Below are 21,465 nucleotides of genomic sequence, written 5' to 3' on the forward strand. Positions count from 1 at the left end.
TGACGTGCGAGATAACTTTGAGTTCATTGTGGTGCGTTACAAAATGCCTCTACTATTCAAGGAACTCCTTGCTCTAATCGTAAAACGAAAGCAATTGTTTATTTTGCCGGCTGCCTGCATCCTCGGCCTCGCTTCTGAGAACAAAATCTGATGGCTGATTGGGGGGAGATAAAGATATGCGCAAACTCTAATTGGTCTGGACGTCTCTTCAATTTCCTAATTTTCCTTACCCCGTTATCGTTCAAACGGCTTAAGCTCCGCGTACTAAAGCAGGAACAGCTGTTGGTCGCTTGATGACTGTCTTTATCAATTTGCCTTCTAAAGAGAGCGTCTTGATAAGAGCGTTCGGAAATCAGAGGCTGTATAGACAACGAGAAAGCGTTTATCATGCCTTGATCCTTCCATACGACCTTTGTTTCGTGCCGGCGAGGAGGGCAGGCACGTGAGTCTGTCGACAGCGGAGACAGGCATTCCAGCGCGCCGGCTAGTGGGCGATATACATACGTGTAGCCATAACACGGAGTGGATGGGTACTGGGCATCACGTATCACGCGGGTCCAGAAGGCTTGTGTGACTCCACCGACGGAAGAGAGCGCCCTCCGGTGCAGCGCGCTTGTCTATACGGTGCCGGGCAACGAGAGTTGCAGTTTCGGAAGCACCGGCGAAGCGCGGGAATCGCGCGCCTGTTGGAAAGTTCTTCACTGGTGCACGCAGGTAACGTGGCACTTTGACTTGCTGTTGGAGTTTTGCTCCAGCGAAATTCGTGAACTGACCTAGGCTTCTGACAGTGCTTGCACGTGGTGTCGTTATGTTGCATCGCAGTTCTTTGGAAGAATCGATTTGGAAACGATTACGTGGAGTGTTCCTGCCATAAATGCAAAGCAAATCGAAGAGAGGCCTCAATAGTCTCAACGCCACCTTTCGAGGAATTCGTCCTTTCGTTGATATAGGGTTCGTCTCATCAACCGCCGCCGTAGTTAAATTGGCAGAGAATCGAACGCGTTATACGAAAATTTAAGGCTTGATCCGTGCCGGTTGCAAGTTTAGTTCACGTTCGCTTTAATTTCTTCACGTCTATATAGTGATTGCTATATTATAAAGAAAAAAAAACGATTCCTGCGCTTTCCTTGTCTTCTTTGTTCGTTAGCTATATTTGGGGCTGCGTCCAACAAATGAAATCGAGCCTTTAAATATTCTCGTTGTTTATACACTTGCGTTACTATAAATGACCGACAGCCCGAAGTTAGGGCTGCGTCCAACTAATGAAATCGAGCCTTTAAATATTCTCATTGTTTATACACTTGCGTTACTATAAATGACCGACAGCCCGCTTTTCGCAGATAGAGTCGAAGAAAAGGATGCAACTGACGCTGGCGGCACTGGTCATCTTTGCCCAAGCGGCCTGGAGTCTGGAAGCTTGGGTGAAGTACGACCCGTTTGCAAAGAGCTTCGAGGTCAAGGTGGGACCACCCGACACCAACGACAAGATCGCCGCTTGGGGTTCGTTCCACAACGCCATCAACAAAACCGGGTATACGAAGCCATCGATAGAGCTGTTTTTGTGTGAAACGCACATGCGTTCGTTTGATGTGCGTTGAGGAGCCTGTTTGGCTCACTGATCATCTCATGGTTACACACACACACACACACACACACACACACACACACACACACACACACACACATACACACACACACACACACACACACACACACACACACACACACACACACACACACACACACACACACACACACACACACACACACACACACACACACACACACACACACACACACACCTCTTTAAAGGGGCCCTGCAACATTTTTTGAGCACAGTCAGAAAACGCTGCAGATCGGTAGTAGAAGCACCGACAACAATCGAGCAAAATATTATAGTGCTGCACGCGGCCTGGAATTCACAATAAATTATGAAAGTCAGCTAAAATTGTTTTCTCTTGCCTTGACAAATCCCGATATACGCCCAAAATTGACACGTAACAAGCACATCTATTAGCCATTAGCTGCTTTGAACATGTCACGCTCGCTCGTTACAGAGATTGCCGCAGGAGCCCGCTACTTGATGCGTGCGCGCGCGATCGCACTGAGAAAGCCGCGCATTCGAAGAAAAAAAATGCTCAAGGTCGCGAAGCACACGTGACGTTTTTTTTTGTGGCCCTGCCATCCCTTCCTGCTTAGCTTCCACCGCTTTCGTCGGGACGAGAGAAGAGAGAATGCAACTGAAGCATGCGACAAACCTTTGTAACTCCAGTCGCACATGGACGGATTCTTAAAATGTTTGCGGCATCAAATTAGGGAGGCAATATGCTCTTCCAGTGAATTCATTCCATAGTTAGTTGAAAAAGTGTTTAGGGCCCCTTTTAGGGGAACTGTGTGCACACCTGTAAAATTGAGGCGTGGCATACCAAAAATAATGATAGATAAAATCAAAAGCTTCAACGACTACTTGTGACGTAGACCTCCACGAGTGTGGAATTGATGGGTTCACCTATTTCATGGGCGTGTGCTGATAAGTTCACGTGCCTTTTTTCTTTTCCACAGTTGAGCGCCTTTGCAGTTGTTATTCGGCACATGTGGTGTAGTGACTTCGCTCTCGTGTCGTTATTTGCACGCCGCGTCTTTTAGCAGGAGATGCTGCGTGGGCAAATGAGAGTACAACTGTTGCACCTTCCCATGAGGTGGCGCAAGCTGGCGCCACTGCAAAGGGTGATGCGGTAGTGCTGTGTATTTTTGATTGCAAGGCTCTTGTTCTATTAAATCACTTTTGAAATTAGGCTAAATAAATGTCTGATTGTTAAACTTGTGCTAAAATAACAGAAGTGACATGAAGATAACTTCATATATGTTGTGTTTGTTCTTTGTAAGATTGTATTATTTTAAGTAAGTTAGAGAAATTTCGGTGATGTTAGAGATATTTGAGGTGTGCGGGAGAGGAAATGTGAACTTATGGATTGGAAGTTTTGGAAGTTTCTCTGCGCCAGAAAAATGGGTACGTCACGCGCGGATCGAACTCCCGGTGATATGCAGCCTGTAAAATTGTAACAAATAATGGACAACGCCTTAATGAACAGTTGGTATTAACACAGTGATAAACAGATGAAGGCCCTGATACAACACCATAGCCGGCCGTTTCATTTTCGCCTGTAGACCAACTGTGCGGAGTGCTTGGAAGATGAAGTTCTCCACCGTCAATTTTACTTCATGAGGAAATAACCTGGATACACGCTGGGTGAAAGAAAGTAAATTCACGATCTGACATCGTTATCACGTAGGATTGATTGAATATTGTATAGAGATTAACGTCCTAAAACCGCCACATAATTACGAGAGACATCGTAGTAAAGGGCTCCAAAAATTCGACCACCTGGGTTTCTTGAACGTGCACACAAATTTGAGCACATGGGCCTGCAGCATATTTGCTTTCATCGAAAATGCAGCCGGTGCAGCCGGGATTCGATCCCGCGACCTGCGGGTCAGCAGCCGAGTACCTTAGCTACTATACCACCACGGCGAGGCACCTCCAGGATTGTCAACCTGTCTTGACTTAGCCCGAGTGCGCTGCTTATGTCAGTAGCTGATCATTTAGATAAAGGCACTACGATGTTCGATGGATCGCTCGATATGCCGCGTTTCAGAAGCAACTTGATAAGTTATATTTTCTTAGCTGAAAATGAACGCAGCCAAAAACGAACTGTGTGTGTACTTTGAGCCTATGAATTCCTTCTTTTTGTGTGGAAATTGAACATGACTGGAGACCCAACAATTGAACATTCAAATAAAAGCTAATTAGGAATTGTTGGCACAGCTTGCGAAAAACTTCTTTCGTAACTTTTTTTCCCAGGAATGTAATATCGAATGCATTAAAATTGTGTTTTGTGCATAATAATTCAGATAAGTACTAGCTACCCCCCCCCCCCCCCACACACACACATTAGTCTCGAAATGAACACTGTCGATACTAAATCAATAAATTAAACATATGAGCTAGCCTGCACAATAAAATATTCTTCCGCCTGCTTTGATGACAGACGCTTTCGGTACAGACGGTGCTATAATGTCGAGTCGAGCTGTCTTCGTACCGTAATTCTGTTAAGGCCTTATTGAACTTTTTTCAGGGGCACAGGCTATAAATACTCCATTTCCTCATGTCTTCTTTGTATACTTGTATGTATATTTCCGCACTCCTGACATACCACCCGCTTCTCCTTCCGTCTGTCTTCACCGCTAACCTAGGGCAGCAAGCTGGATGTTTGAATTACGGGATACCTCCTCAGTTTTCGTCAATTGTTCTCTTTCTCTCCCACACACTCTTTGAAGCGCCACTTCTGCCGGGCCCTGTTCTCTCTCTCTGAAGTGACTTAATATTTACCCGGCAGATTCAGCTTTCTGGATCTCTACACCAATGAAGAGCTGCCGGACGACCACCAGGCGTACGCAGCCGGATTTCTGGAGGGCTACTTGACGCAAGACCTGATCCGCATGCACTACAACAACATGTGGGCCAACTACTGCAAGGACGAGGAGGCCTACTGCGAGAGGCTCTCCTCGTTTCTACAGCAGAACATGCGGTTCATGGTCAAGAATGTGAACATGCACCACTTGCGTGTCCCGTACTGGCATCAGGTGCGTGGCTTGACGAAGTGTTTTCACACCGAAGCTCTCCTAGTCTAACCTGTTTCGTCACTGTAGTAGTAGTACTTGTAGTAGGTGCCATGCAAGTCACGAAACTAGATAGGACACTGATGCGAACTCGTGAAGATGATTGTCAATGATGATCGTGGTGCATGCAGTCTCGCTAGTCGGTCAGGTATTCTTGCGCTTCTGTAGCTCTCTGTCCACCGGATTTTATGACAGAAAACTAGGCAAAATTTTATTATTTTTTTTTCAAAATACTCCTAAAAGAACTCGACGAAGGTATTACATAGGGTGACATAACAATAAATTGTAAAAAATAATGGAGTGAAAGTAACGGTAAAAAAGTACAATCATGACGATTGGCTGGCATACATTCAGTAAGAAAACAACAACAGCAATGGCAGTGGAATAAATGCAAACTACAACAAACATTTAAATTAGGAACTGAACAAGCTAGACACAAGTGGTAAAAAAGCTAGGAGCGCAAGCTCAAAAGACAGTTACAGAATGCCTTCTCAAACAGGGTACATAAAATACACGAAATATACAAGGAAGTACACCGAGGGTAACAAAAAGGATACGCTGGATGGATGGATGGATGGATATGGCTGTACCCTTTAGATCGGGCGGTGGCTAGCGCCACCAAGCCGTAATACCTAATGAACCAAAAACTATATTTTTTTTCCTTAAAAAGTGAGTTTGAGGATTCGTACTTTGCAGTGAAGAGTTTAATTTTCACTCGTGTCTTGACTTTAGCCACCAATCAGATAACCTCCTTCTGGTTAAGTCTACCCGCTTAAAGTTTATTTTGCCCTCCCGGTCCCTAAACCCCAGTGCTTTGAAAAACTCTGCGCCATCCTGAACTATAGGGTGAAGCCCTTTACAGAACATTATCAAGTGTTCGACAGTTTCTTCTTCCTCTCCACACGCACTGCATACTGTGTCTACCCCGCTAAACTGTGTCTACCATACTGTGTCTACCACGCTAAAATCCACGTGCAGCGCCACATTTAGGTAAAGCGCTCAGTGCGTAGAAAATTTTGAAATTTCATCATGTTTTTTTTCAGTGGCTACGTGAGGTGATAAGTGGTTTCATTTAATGATATTGCGTGGTCTGAAAGAATTAGCGAAATGATAAGTCTTACATATGGCTCGTTTGACATTGTGGTGATCTCGGCGAGGAAGAATGGCTGCAGGGGGCTGACAGAAGTCACCTGAAAAAAATTTTTTCTTTCCCATTCACATTTCTATTTACCTGAAACGAACAAGAGAAAACTGTGGTCAACGTAAAAAGAAAAAAAAAAGCTTTGAATGCTCTGCGCCTTATTTCCATAATAGGCGGGATGTTTGCCATACTTCAACATTTTGTTCGTTTTAGTTACATTTATTTCCTTTTCCCTTTACATTCGCACTTACACCAATTGGTGCGTGGTCATGCGGTATTGTTATACATTTCCAGACTGGTTCTTTTCTGTATTATCCTAAGCAGTAAATATGCATCTTCTTTGAAACCATAAACAGAGGCGTCATTCGCAATCCACCTTTTTCACAACGTCACGGTGCATGCACCCTTTTCATAGCACGAAAGTCGCATGTGTCCGTTCATCTCGGAGGCTCTGCTTCTAGCAATACCGGCTGCCCCGACGCTTACCCTACCACTACCAAAACGGTAGAGGGCCGCACAGGTCAATGAAAGAGGCGAATTCTGTGGGGTCACGAACGTATGGAGACTTGTCAGTTTGAAAACAAATGACAAAACTAAGTTTGGGTAAATAATTGTATATGAGAACAAAATGCTCATGGTTTGTCGCTAAAAAAGACCATAAGCACGGCGGGCATCAGGTCTCAACTGTGCATTTTGTCTTTTGGCACGTAGCACACTGTGTACTGACACGCGAAAGTGTAATTGTCGAGATAGAGACTCACCGACCGACTCGGCAACATGGTGGGCTAGACAAATAACCGCATTAAGAGAAACATATAGACAACGAGCTTTAGAAAACAAAAGCCGCCGTAACCTTCAGGTCGAATAGATTGTCCATGAATACCAGGAGAAAGCCGCACAATAAGGTGTTGGAGATAACGGCCACTCAGAGCGCGTTCACAGCAGATCCCATCGCCAAATGCGTACACACGGAAAGCGTGGTGCGTGTCTATTGGGCCAGAGATGTTGTCAAGAACACTATTCGAGTGTTTCCGTCTCCTATAATCGGTTCGTTTAGATGGGTGTGACAACTTTTGGCACTTCGCCTTACTAAAGCGGCTCTCAGTGTGCACTGGTTTAAGAGGACGAGTGAGAAAAACACCATGAACTGGCAATCCGTGTGGGCCTTTCTTCTCAACAGAGCCCGATATTAGCTAGCAATAAAGATGAAAGTAATTGTTGCCATTCGCAGAGGTAGATAACTGCAGCATTCACGTGCACAATAAAGTAAAAGAAAAAAAACGTTGTTTTGTAGGTCTTCTCGCAACCTTGAACGCTGCGCCTATAGTATCTCTATTTGGTGTGAAACGTGAACAAATTCGTTCCATGGGTAACCCAGAGATTTCGGATAGCGTCTAATGCGGGGGATTTATTCATTCAAGCATTGGCAGTACTCTCATAGTTCATTATGTTAATGACATAAACCAATTGGTGATTACAAGACATGTGCCTGCGTAGAGCATTAACGGAACTAGATAGGAGTAACGTGAAACAGATATCGGAAGCCATGTCTTCGCACACTGCAGGTGTTCTAAAGACACAGTGTCCACCGCAATTTGAAATCTGCACCGAGCAGCTTCGAAAATGGCGATCGCGCAGCAGACAAAGGTATAAGTGGTGTTACTAGTTGTTTCGTGCATAGGCTTGATTTTGCCTTGTATTTAAACCACAGGCGTAGACAGAGGGGGAGGGGGGGGGTCAAAAACAACCCACCCCGAAAGTTTAAATTTAGCATGTGTACGCACGCACATACAAACACACGCACGAGCATACATAAACTCCGGTTAACGCATTCCCCCTTCCACCGAAAACTTTCTGGCCATGCTAATAATTTGGATTAGGCTCTGTATTTTTCTCTGAGAGATTAAATGATCATTCATATACAATTTTTGGCTTTATTAAATATAATTAACAGCACTTTCTTTCATTTCTTTGCAATTCTTTATTTCCTTCCGACAGATTGAGGGATGGCGCTGACCAAGGTTAAAGGTGCAATTAGACAGCTTAACGTGCCCTTAGCCCTCGTTACATTACGACAGTGAGCCGCGCTATCATATTACAGAAACATCTTTAAAAAGCAAATATGTTATATTGTGATAGAATAAAAAGTAATTAATAATGAACACCTTATTATGACAGTGGCTGATAGAATAATTAATACAAATATACAGCGACATTGGTTACACTTGAAAACAAATAATTAGGTCACTAATAGTACGTACATCTTAATGGGAAGACAGGTTGATTGATTGATAGATATGTGGGGTTTAACGCCCCAAAACCACCATATGATTATGAGAGACGGCATAGTGGAGGGCTACGGAAATTTCGACCACCTGGGGTTCTTTAACATGCACACAAATCTGAGCTCACAGGTCTACTACATTTACGCCTTCATCGGAAATGCAGCCGCCGCAGCCGGGATTCGATCCCGCGACCTGCGGGTCGGCAGCCGAGTACCTTAGCCACTAGACCACCGCGGCGGTGCAGTGTGAGGACAGGTGACGAATGAAATATTCAAGGATAATTAAGGGAGAATTGATTAAGTGTACGCAGTGCAGACCTTGTTACAATTGTCATAGTGATGCTATAATATCGAAACCTCATGTGTCGAGCGGAATCATTCCTTTTTGGCGTTCTCTCCTTCCCAGGTTTACCTGGTACTACAACAGATGCAGGGCCTGGAGGATGGTAGAACGGCACAGGGCAGACATTACTTCCCCTTCGAGTGCGACGTGAACGTCACCGCCACGCTGTGAGTTTTAAAACGATCTTGATGAATTTCAGCAGGCAAAGTGCGTTTGGTGGAACTCCGCAAGCTGGGGAGTACCTAGAAAATTTGATTCGGCAGAGGAAAAAAAAAGTGAGTTTCACCGAAAGGGCTAATCAATGAATGCGATAGCAGCAAAATTGTAATGCTATACGGAGTGAGGCTACCACAGGGGCGTTGCCAGGGGGTGACACACCGGGCACGTGCCCCTCTTCCCCCGATTTTTTTCGCCTTAACATAGAGAGCGAAAAATTACCACTTCAAGGGGGTCCCTCTCCTCACTGAAGAGAAAAAAAATGTACCTATGCACCTAACGCCTTTGGAACCAATCTTGGAGCTGTTGGAACACCATTGAACTGCTGTGAATAAATGTGGCCGCTCCAGGGAGGGACTGTTTCCTCATGGTGGGTTCGCGTTGATCGCGCAGCACGCCAAAGTGTATAAAAGCCGCCTATTGATGGTTGCACCACGCGCGCCAGCAGCGACCATAAAATCAAAGTTTAAACTTCAAAGTTAAGTGACACCCTCCTTTCTCGCGTCTTTTTATGATCATGCAAGGCGGGTGAGACGTTTGCTTTATGCTTCGAAGACAGACTTTCCGAGCGGGGGGATGTCATCCCATGCACTCTCCGAGCACCTGAGAATGGCCGGCTCGTTTCATTTCTGCTTCAGCCGCGTTATTCGCCCCTTCACGTGCTTTTGCCCGCTTAGAGCGCACAATGTGTGAGGGCATGTCATCAATTTGGACTTTATACGGGATAAGACGACGACGAAAGCCGCTAGTGTCCATGCAATCGCTATCGGAACAAAAAGTTTGCCACCGCCCGTATAGCACGAACTAACAGATCTGTGCAGACTTTCTTGTCCCGTTTTGTTATGTTAACAGGACTTTCTTGTCCTGTTGGGCCAGTGCCTAGTCTTGTCAGTTTTGTCTAGTTTATCTTCGCTCTTTCCTCTTATGAAGCCACGAAAAGCTTAAGCTGGTAAACTTTCGCAGTACACTTCTTCTACATTGAGCTGTGTTGCATGATATGTCCTCACGAACTCTCAATGTGTACAGCTCTGGTGGTTCATGCAACGCGTAGTGCCGGTCAGGGCCAAGTCTGGTCAATTTTCGCACCCTATATCACTATTAAGGCGCTCGAAACACAATATAAGAATTCTATTCAGCGCGAGTGCGCGCTAAGTATGTTATAGCTCGCTCTGATAAGTGGTTTTGCCTGCACTATGCCAAGCAACGGTGACAGGACATGACAGCCTGCCCTGTTAACGTGCTCCGCACCTAAAAAAAGAGATAGCAGTTTTGCTGGAAGGGTAAAACGGAAGGATACGGAAGACAGTTAGACCAGCTTTAAGGAGTGTGTGCTTACACTTCGTGGTTCCGAACTGCGGGATCTTCTCTCGAAGTCTCTAGCATCGAACTGCATCGTGTTGGCACTGCACGTCGCCGCTGCATGCAAACACATATGCGAGTGCGTTAACTGCTAAGCAATTAAGGCACAACCCTGAAACGGCACTGTCAAGGTAATACCGAAGGAAACATAAGTAAGCAGCACGTGGAATACATAGAACCTAAAAAATTCAGCGGCACTGCAGTGTGGAATCTCGAAAATACACGGAGTAATGTCCCTTCCCCTAACAGTTTCTTTTCAGGTGACGATTCGGGGCATAATGGAATGCTAGGCGCATTTCAAACATGGCTTCGATATTACTGGCCCGCCGCCACCTCGTAATAAGATCACGTATACGTGACGCTAACAAGCAATAAATAGAGTTCAACATTCGCCGCTATGGCTACTGGTGGCGCTGACTGAGCTTCCATATTTAAATGCACATATGTACCTTATAAAGTAAGGGGATGGATGACCGCTGCCGTAGCTATGTTGGTAGAGCATCGGACACGTTATTCGAAGGTTGCAGAGTCAGTCGCTGCCAGTGGCAGGTCATGCTTTCATAATCACTCTTCAAGTTTACATTACAGTTTTAATAATATCCCCTGTAATTTTTTTGGTATCTCTATCACTTTTCAAATAATAATATAACTTCAACATGTGGCATAAGAAAAGAGCCATTGTATATACAATATGCTTTCTCATCACAAGGTTAATGGAACAAATCAGCCTTTGCAGTGAAGTACGCACTCGAACAAGTGTTCATAATTCTTACATTAGTGCAAAAAAAGAAATTGTGAAAATAGGGCGACCTTCTATGTCGGCTCTGGCACAGCAACCTTTTAAAAGTACAGTATTCAGCAATTAAAAGACCGCGCGAGCCCTGTCATTTTTTTAAATATATACGAGTTTGTCGTCCACGCGCTCATTTAGCTTTTGGATCTCACTCATCCACCAGGATGCTGAACTTACACGGCGACGTGGAAGACCTGGAGAAGGTCCTGAAGCGGCGTGTGCCGAGCAGGACGTTCGGCGAGGGTTCGTGCTCTGCGCTGGTCAAGCTTCTACCCGGAAACAAGGACCTCTACTTCGCGCACAACACGTGGACTCATTACTCCAGCATGCTGAGGATCCTGAAGAAGTACAGGCTGCCATACCGCCACACACCCGAATCAGGTTAGCATACAGTGACCCCATCCAGCTCTAATACGCTGTACTTGAGCGTTGTAGTGAGAGCGAACAATGTACCCTAAGAAAGCCCGAAGCGTGTGCTAAAAAAAAAAAAAACTATCTATCTATTAAGGAAATTATGCGCCGAAAAACAAATCAATGGGAAAGCTACGTATCTGAACACGAGAGGATCAATATAATCGAACGTGTGCGATAACAAATATGTGTAGGCCAATTTACAGTCGCCTATCAAGGAATTCCTCATGGTTTTCCATTGGCAGGATTTCTTCGACAGCCCATTCTGTTTAAAAGTGAAATAAAAGAAGTAAAAACAAACAGTGCTTAGAGGCTTCAGACGAAGCTAGATGCTATGAGGCCATGAGGAACAGTACCAGAGAGAGCAAATTGATGTGCGAGGCTGTCACAACGGTGGCGTGCGTACGTTCGAGACGTATGCACTACGAAAGGGGGCCGTTTCTGACTCGGAATTTTTTCGTTCGAACATTGCACTACGATACAATGTCTCATCGTCCCAAACTTAATAAACAAAAAAAGCTATATCGGTGCCTGTAACAATTAAAAGAACATTACGCAAGATTGAAACAATACGAAATGCTTTCGAAAAAAAAAAAGACGTTTGTTCTCAGGCATCCAACAAACATACATAATGCTTCATTGAAGCGATGCACTTTCTGGAGTGTGGGCATTCGAGAATTGCAGATGAGTGGTACTTAGAAGCAAGTTTTTCCCTTGATAATAATTTCAAGTTCAAGTTTATTGAGAGAATCGCAGAATAAAATTCAAATATAAAAGTGTGACATTTTCAGAAGGAGTCCCCGAACAAAAAAAAAAAAACTGTTGGAGGGCCTCCCTACAGTTTATATAAAATATTTTACTCTCCAAAGATTTGTCGAAAAAAGTGTAAGCTTACCAAACTGGCACCTTTTACTTACAGAGTACGGGCCTCAATTAGGCCACAACATCGCAATACCTTGCATCGTTGCAACGTCGACTAGTATTATAAGGTGACTACTCAAGATTGATACGTAGCATCATATAGCGTTCGAAGAGGCGTGAGAGAACGTCATAGACGAATGATATTCGCACTTGATTCTATTCTTTCTATGACTGGTGGCAGGAGGTTGGTATGAACTTTTAAGGGTATTGAACTGTTGGTGCGCCATGTTCTGTCGCCTTTCTCACTTTACTTGAAAATGTGTGTGTATACGCCGCAACAACTCTTTTTCTGCACAGATGTCGTGATAGCGGGTCACACGACAACCTTCTCGTCCTATCCGGGCAGGATCTTCTCCGGAGATGACTTCTACCTCATTTCATCGGGTCTGGTAAGCCGTCACGCGATTTCTGATGTTGAATTAGGCTCACTGTGAACGTGACAGTGCATAGCGTTGCTATAGAGTTAAGACTTTGTTAAGGCGAAATTATTCGTTAAAAAACACATTGCAATGCGGGCGCTTGGGCTTGCTGATGAGACATCTTGGAGGGTGCCTAAGGCAACGGTTACAACAAGGACAGTAAAGAGACGTGGACAAGCGCAGCACTACGTGGCTGTGCCTGGTTAATCGTGTAAAAAATAATTGAACAATGAACGTTGCTTGAACCAACGTTTAGACTAGCGGACTTATGTTAATAGAAGTGGAGGTGAACGTGCCTTGGATTGAATTGGAATTTGGATTGAGTTTAGTTTGCATCAAGGTTGCGAGAAGCACCAGGTAAGAAAGCTGAATTGAGCAGCTTGATTGGAATCTGGCCACTTCGTACACTGGGCAGTTTCACAGCAGTCGAACAGACGTACGTCATATACAAAAAGGCATGAACTAACAAAACCATAAAAAGAAGAAAAAAGCCATGGTTAGAATTAAGTACATGATTACAGTGGAAACGTTTAAAAAAAGCAAAAAAAAACAATAGCCGTAGCGAAAAAGACAGAGCAAAAGAAGGCCTTTGAAGACACGTACCTACCGAAACGCCGGTTGCTGTAACGTTCCCAGTTCAACAATTTCCCCTCATTTCAAGGATCCAGCTTTTCTTGAACGTCTCTCCAGTGAGGCAATCCTGACGTATTTGCAACAACGTTTCGACAGCCAGAAACGAAGGCCTTGTGACATCAAGGGTTAATCGGCCAGAATAACCTGGTGATTATGGTTTTCGGCTTCTGGCTCTAAGGTCGCCGCATTTCGCTTGAGGCAAAAAGTCTCAAAGTCGTGTCCGCAGATTTACGTGCACGTGCTAAAGAGAACCGGGTGGCCGAAATGCCCGGAGCCCTCCACTACCACGCCTTTTATTATCGTACCTTCGTTTTGGAAGGTAAAAAGCCTAAGAATTATAACGTACAGGGGATGACAGACGTTGTTGGCGGGCAGCATAGAAGCCTTGTGACGTCGAGCGGAGATCAGCCATGGTGGCCTGGTGGTAATGATGCTGTACTATTCACCCGAGCGAACGAAGGTGAAATTCTTGAAGGCCACGAGTTAGGTACATGTTAAAGAACTCACCAGATGGTTGAAATTTCCAGAGCTTTCACTGCGGCACCCATCATAATCATATCGTGGGTTCGGGAAGCAGGGAATTATTACATCAAGGAGACGACGGGCCATGTTGATTCTTCTAAAAAACTTCTTACCGGTAAAAAAATGTCTAACGGAAACAAAGATACAGAATCACAGGTGCTTTATTGTTTATTTCACACGCGACAACGCGGCGGGGCGTTTTTATGTCTTTCGTTCACTCGTGTGACAGACAAGAACAGTGCGTGTGGACTGGGTGATTTCGTTCTATGATATAATGACCCATAAGGAGGCCCTCGGATGTTTAAACTTATTCTTGTCATGCAGATGTTTTTTTGTTTTATGGCTCAGCGGTGTGTAAACGATTGTGAAGAGGCTTGCAAAGGAACAGTCTTTAGTTGAGGCACAAACCAAAATTTACTGCTGGCGTAAATGCCGAAGTCAGAAGATCTACTCATAAGCACTTGGAATCTATTATATGGGAAGGGCTGCTACAACGTGTTACCCTAGGGCAGCTCGGCTTCGGAACTTTTGCCCTGTTTGTCACATTCGTGAATAGCATGACATGGGTGTCAGTAGGGCTTTAATTGTATTGGCACGAAAGATAGCATGGGATTGCTTGTCAATAAATTCAATTGATATCGACGTACACACGCCCATTAAATGAATACAGTGCTTACTAAATGAATTAGAAAAAATGGCTGGTATTCAGAAGAGTGTCTTGGAGTAGAATGACCCGCATAAGCAAAATTCAGCCAATCCTGATACTGCCTATAATATTGCCAAAGCTGGCCGGTCAATGAGAACACGCTGAAGAACATCGTGAATTCGGTTTCGGCAGGCGAAAAAACAAACTTTGTGTAATGCGAATCAGATTCTTTTTGTGCACTGGGTTCCTCAAGGTGTATATTGTTTTGTGTCGCACGTGCCCAAAACAGCTTCCGCCTACCGCATTATAAACACTTTTCGCTTTACCCCTTACGTGCTTTGAACGAGCAGAGCTCGTCCTTCCCGAAATGTCACCAAACTGCTTTGGATGAGCAGACCTCCCCTTATCGTAATAGGATTCCCCTCTAGCTTTCAGGCGGAGAAGCGTGCATTCAGGGTTTACCTTGCGTGTCGTACAATAGATGGCAGCATTTGCTGGAGGATTTAGTTTTCTCCTCCAGCAGGAGCGCGGTTTTTGTATGGAAAGATGACATGCGGTGGCGGCTACCTAGGCAGAGCAGGCCCGCGAACACGAAAGAAAATAAGCTATTCCGAAATTTTATCGTCATCTTCGAGTGATGATCATTCGAGTGCAGATATTAATTGTATTGTGTCCTGAATTGAAGACATCGATACTAGTGGATTGGGTAGGTCCTTTGGTGATAATGAAGACAGATCGGACGCGAACATTCAACGCCCGCCAGTAGAGCCGCTTTACGTTATTCAGCGTTTAGAAAATTTTGACTTAGTCTCGAAGCTTCCCGAGCGAAATAGCCCAAAGGTGCGGGGCCTACACACGTGAAGAAAAATGTGGCGTCTGCAACTGTTTTGTTTATAAGCTTTTATTTTATTAGCAGCAGGTAGTTAGGTTCTTATGAACTGTTCAAAAATAAACTTTATTCCGCTGGGTGGACTAAGTATGAGGTGAAAATACTTTTTCAATATTGACCAGCGTCATTTAAGTACTGGTTCGAAATCACGAATAAAAAAAGAGACACTTTTTGACCGGAAATTTTCAACAAAAATCACTGTCATATCTACGAAGTGAATGATGTTAGAGGAGCTTGCTCGGGGATGCGCGGGGCGTTTCTTGGCGAGACCATTTCTGTGGGAAGGCTTGTCGACTAGCCGGTGCATGATGTTTACGTCGAAGGCGCCATTGTCGTGCACGTTTCACAGCCGCAACCGCACAGTGTTGGCCACGTCGATCGGCACGTCGTAAACCACCTGTCCGTTTGCGCCATAGTGGCCACTGCCGTGAGTCAAATGCATAACGCTCATAAATGGCAGACGTGGAGGTATCAGGCGTTTTTTACCTGGGTTGAGAGCAGGCAGGTGAATGGGCTTGGGAGGATATCGGTTCCCGTGCGCAACACTCATCGTAGGAACTTGCCAGGTGCTGCCGTGCCTACGAAGCGACGAGAACGAAGTGGACGTAGTCGCGAGGAGGTGAGCGCGCAGGCCACCGAAAACCGACGTTTTGGGTGGTGGCGTGCCACATAGTGAGCATTGTTGGAACCACCGGAGAGGCGACCGGAGCGGCGACCCTGAGCGGCGACCCGGGAACACAGGGATTACTGGCGTGGCTGCAGCACAGGGCGGGAGCTGTAGGAGCAAGCTCTTTAAATGAGCATTTAAGGGATTAATACGCTTGATCGATTAGCAGTTGATGTAGAATGCAAAGCGGTGATAAAGTTGTATGATAAACAGCCAGCCATATGAGTGAACGACATCCTTTGTCATGAAAGTGCGTTCAACGAATAATTGCAATTTGCATAGATGATATTTTCGACATCTCGTTTCGATCTTCTGCGTCATGAGAATGCTCGTGTTTACCATCGAAAATTGTGTTCTTGGCAAGACAGCAGGCAACACGTATATTGGCAGCGCCTGAAGGTATTAGACGACACAGGTTCCTTGATTTGTTAAATGGGTCCTTTGATTTGTTAAATGGCCGAGGTTCCATTTGCGCATGCGCTGCCAAATCTGCTGTGTTTATCTCTCTTCACTCTCTCCTTGCTATCTTTCACTTCCCCATTCCTGTCCCATGCGCAGGGTAGCAAACCGGCTGCATATAGGCTGGTTAACCTCCCTGCCGTTCTTATCCTCCTATTTTCCTTCCTTCCGAGGTTCATTTCAGATACATACTCTAACTTAGTGACTTTCCAGAAGAGTCCCCACCACACTAAAAAAACAAAATGTTGAAGATTCTGTGCCAGTATTCTTCCAGACGGACAGTTTACTGTGCAAGTTGGCGTTTGATGTCAAATTTGGAGTACCATCATTAGACACAAATAAACCGAGAGGCTCTCCTTATAGTCATCATCATGCACCTGCTTGTTTTTTCTTTCCTAATTTGACTCATCCGTACCACTTCGGAGGTAACATGCTTCAAGTTCAAAAGCTGGAAACCGGATAACTTGAGGTATCCTTGCGCAGGCTACCATGGAGACCACTATCGGGAACGAGAACGACGACCTGTATCGGGCCATCAAGCCGGAATCCGTTCTGGCATTCATCAGAAATGTAGTGGCCAACCGACTGGCGGAAAATGGCCACGAGTGGACCGATATATTTTCCCGGTACAACAGCGGCACGTGAGTTCCGAGATAGGTCATTGATTATTAGCTGTAGAGGGACGTTGAGGCAGGTATATTCCTCAGAATCAACTAGCATTACACATAGTTCCAAAACATCGAAAATCCATATTCAATAAAGAGGAGCGTATTTCAATGCGCAACTTCGCAATTAGTGTATAGAATAGACGATGGAAGGGGAAGAAATGCAAACGCGCTCAAGTACACCATATAAGCGAATGTGAATCTGTGAGTGAATAAGTAGATATTTATGCGTCTTGTTAGACTAAGCAGTTTCACAGCTCATAATTGTAACGCTTATACCGTTGTGGTAGTTCGCGTAACGAAGATTGCGCTGGCGCCCAGTGGCGACTCAAACAAGTACAGGGGGCGTCTTGAAATGAAGAGAGAGTGGTGCAGAAGTTCTATTCAATAAAGAATACAGATTTTACAAAGTACCGGGATTAGAAAAGAAGAAGTATGAACTTGAAATGCCGATCAGTACTATCCCACACAGGTCAGTGATGCCCCCCCCCCCCCCCCGTCCCCACTCCTGCCCAATCAAATATTCTTCACTGTCTCGGCCCCTGCGGAATAATAAAATTGCATGACTGAGGCCCGTTAGCAGGAAGTTACTCGGTGGCCCCTGCTTTGATATATAAATATGGACGCATTCGAAAAATGAACAGTTCGTAGCGATCACTTCGTTACAATTTCAGGAGACAAATGATTAAGCTAAACCGCATCATCCAGGTACAACAACCAGTGGATGGTGCTGGACTACAATAAGTTCACTCCTGGAGAGGACTTGCAGGATGGCCTCCTCCACGTGCTGGAACAGCTGCCGTGAGTATTAGGAATTCGTGCGACGAAGTTTTTTCACCACGATTCGGCACTCAAGGATTTCTGATGCCCCACCGTTTTACGAGAGCACGTAGCCGAATTTCTCTGGCACTATGAGACAGCCAGGGGGCTTGATTTTTCCAATAAATTATGAGAGCGAGTTTTAAAGGTAACCTCCCACTAGCATTTCTAGCGTGTACACTTGAAATAAGATCAGAATACATGCATCAATTTTATCCCCTAAAGAAACATTAAGGAAAGAAGAAAAAACAATAAAAATGAAGGCGGTCAACTACTGCACTGTTAAATATAAAGTGATCACATGTTGAAATTTAGAGTTGGGCAATTGAAATATAAAGGGCATGAATTTACTGCTTGATTTTCGTTCTAGTTTAGCACTAGCGAGTGATATCTCATCTGTTCAGGGAATAACAGTTATGAAGAGACGGTCGGAACCCACCAGGGTCATAAAGTCCGACGTCCCATGCATACGAAATGCTCCAAATCATAGAAACGACAAAATACATATGTGTTTAATTGCAAACAAGATGTTCGCGCGTGGGTTCTGTATGGACTGTGGCGAGAGGGATGGAATATAACACAGTAGTCCACAGTACCTGTCTGATATTCATTTCAATTTATTTTGACAAGCAAGCGAATAATAATAATAATAATAATAATAATAATAATAATAATAATAATAATAATAATAATAATATGTGTGATTTTACATCCCAAAACTACGATAGTATTATGAGAGACGCTGTATTGAAGGGCTCTGGAAATTTGACCATTTGGTGTTGTTTAATGTGTCTTAACATCACACTGCAAATGGGCCTCAACCCTTTTGCCTACACCAAAATTTGACTGCCACTGCCGGGATCAAACCCGCCACCTTCGGGTCAGCAGCAGAGAATACCATAAAACTAATTAACCGCGGTGGACGGCCAACAGACGTGTAGAGCGATGCTGCTGCAGACTGATACTGAGATAAAATTGAGATGACTACGCGCAATTCTCAGAAATCTCATGTATGTTATTAACGTGGTTTTTTAAATGTCATATTCTTAAATAGTAATTACATGTATTTGTGTACATTTGGCTGGTGTTGGTACAGGTCTTACTCTATGTTCACAAATTTTCGTGCGCAAATTACGTGCGCATATTACGGGGTGTTCATACCACCTTAATGAAAACCAGCTGATATAACTTCTGGTATAGTACTTATTGAATATCAGACAGGTCAAAAACTAACTAACTAACTAACTAACTAACTAACTAACTAACTAACTAACTAACTAACTAACTAACTAACTAACTAACTAACTAACTAACTAACTAACTAACTAACTAACTAACTAACTAACTAACTAACTAACTAACTAACTAACTAACTAACTAACTAACTAACTAACTAACTAACTAACTAACTAACTAACCAATAAAGATTGAATAATAATTATTGTTTAAATTAACTGCTAACAAACCAATTTGTTGGCCCTCTTAAGTATCCGCACATAGCATAGGTTATTTCATATCCTCCTCCGTGGTGAAGTTGTTAGTTTTCTCGACTGCTGAACCAAATATCCCAGAATCGAATCCTGGCGTGGCGGCTGCAATTTCTGTAGAGGCCAGTATGCTTGAAGACCATGTACATAGATTTAGGTGCACGTTAACAAAATCACCACCCATGCACTCCGTACAAATTGTTAACCAGCGAAAGCTGAAACGTGTGGCCCCGGTGTTTAGCAGTGGATTCAACACGACGCGGCACTGAAGCCTTTCACGATTATCGGTTACACGTTCGTGCTTCCTAATGAGGTTAGACAGATGTTTCGCTTTGGTTTACTACAGTGTTCATTTCACATGCCCCGCATAGTGTCTTGCATCATCATGGTCGTAGAGGAGGGCAGTGAGCGGTTCATTGTGTGTTAATCACATCGGATGTTCTGGAACCAGAGGCAGTCGCAGACATCCCAGCCGAAGCCGATGTGCCGCTCAAGAAACTCTCGCCGAGAGTGGGCGAGTCGCCGACAGTGGGCGCTCGCGCCGTCATCACATTAAAGCCGCAGTGCGGCGTTGTTGCAAGCGTTCGCCATGACGAGCTAACTAGGCTGCGTGGGTTGCAGGAACAACGGCCACCGGTGCTAGCATTTACCGTTCGCGATTCAGTGTGGCTTGAAAGGCTGCCGGATTATCAGTGCGCAGTTCCTGCCTGCACTCAGCCTCTCGTTACTGTTTTTAGGAGTGAAGCTCCTTAAGGCGTGAGTCGTGCGTCTGCAATGTATGTAGTAGTAGTAGTAGTAGTAGTAGTAGTAGTAGTAGTAGTAGTAGTAGTAGTAGTAGTAGTAGTAGTAGGTAGCCACCACCGTGGTTGGACAAGAGAAGCGACGACATACACACACTCTTTTGATTTGATATAGAAACCTGCGCACGTTAATCATAAATAAAAAAAATAGTTGTTTCTGATGAAATAACCTACAGAGACGAGTATCGGTGACTTACCCCCGTATTCTAGAGCCTCCTTTCACTCAACGCTTCGACTTCACTTGAGAAAGCCGACGGGAGCGCCATCTCTAGGTACGGCAAGTCACTGCATATACACGATAGTCTACTGGGATTCTTGAATAGCCCAGCGACATTTTTAGCCGAGTGGTGGCGCAGTGCTCAACTCTGTCAAGTGGAGGGTGAAAATCGAGTCGAGAAGCGTTTGTGAATACGGGGGTAAATCTCAATAATAAAAAAACAACAACATTGCCTTGAATTTGGTGCTTACTAAAAAATACTAGTATTAAAAGGACGCACTTTGAGCACTATCTGACTAGAAAAAGTTGCCACAATAAACTCGCTGGGCGTAACCTCCTTGGTTTTACAAGGTTTAGCGAGGTTGGGCCGCAGTGCCATGAACTAGCGGCGGTGAAAGGTGGGAACTAGACAGGAAGCGCAGGCCGTAAGACAGTGCGCGCGTGCCACTCCTCTAGTCCTGTCGTTCCACCTCTCGTTTAGTCCTTGGAATGTCCGCTGGGTGGCGGTACTTCTATATGATTAATATACGATGAAAAGATGTGAGATGGCGGTACTTGGAGTGTTCACTATAGATGGATGGACAGATGAACGCACAGATGAATGTACGGACGAGTGCATCGCCGGACGCAGGGACGAACGCACGGATAGACGGATGCTTCGCCCCACTCATCATAATGCCCTCCGTGGATATGCTGCAGTTTTTTGTGCCCGGACTGGACCATCGGCCCGGCGAATGCTTGCTCTCTCACGTTTCCATGGTCGGCGTTCTCCTGGAGTTGTCCGTGGCTTAACCACGTAGAAAGTTTCAGGAGAAACTGATGGGCGCGTGTTCAGTGCCACGGTTAGCGGGATAGACGATGTCACTCAGAACGCAGCCAATGACGCTAGTGCTTGGGTACGAGGCTGCTACCAACGTTACTGATAACACAACCAACGTAGACAGTTCGTGATACCGCTTCCGGATGGTTTTACGTTTCCCCTAGCCATATACAGCTTTCGCTATAAAAACCTTAGGTGGTCGAAATTTGCGGAGTTCCTCACTACGGTGTCTCATAATCATATCGCAATTTTGGGAACTAAAACCACAAACCTA

General features: G+C 44.8%; 1 protein-coding gene across 1 annotated transcript in view; it reads left to right on the forward strand.

Annotated features, from left to right (window-relative positions):
• Window positions 1-536: 536 nt before the first annotated feature.
• LOC119179169 (putative phospholipase B-like 2) overlaps window positions 537-21,465 on the forward strand; it is a 31,793-nt gene continuing 10,864 nt past the window's right edge. The window contains exons 1-8 of the mRNA XM_037430241.2: window positions 537-714; window positions 1,341-1,531; window positions 4,398-4,644; window positions 8,512-8,615; window positions 10,980-11,197; window positions 12,446-12,537; window positions 16,867-17,024; window positions 17,757-17,849. Coding sequence (XP_037286138.2) covers window positions 1,359-1,531; window positions 4,398-4,644; window positions 8,512-8,615; window positions 10,980-11,197; window positions 12,446-12,537; window positions 16,867-17,024; window positions 17,757-17,849 — 1,085 coding nt within the window. The 5' untranslated portion in view covers window positions 537-714; window positions 1,341-1,358. The remainder of the gene's footprint in view (window positions 715-1,340; window positions 1,532-4,397; window positions 4,645-8,511; window positions 8,616-10,979; window positions 11,198-12,445; window positions 12,538-16,866; window positions 17,025-17,756; window positions 17,850-21,465) is intronic.

This window comes from Rhipicephalus microplus, chromosome 7 (assembly GCF_043290135.1).
Source record: "Rhipicephalus microplus isolate Deutch F79 chromosome 7, USDA_Rmic, whole genome shotgun sequence".
NCBI lineage: Eukaryota > Metazoa > Arthropoda > Arachnida > Ixodida > Ixodidae > Rhipicephalus > Rhipicephalus microplus.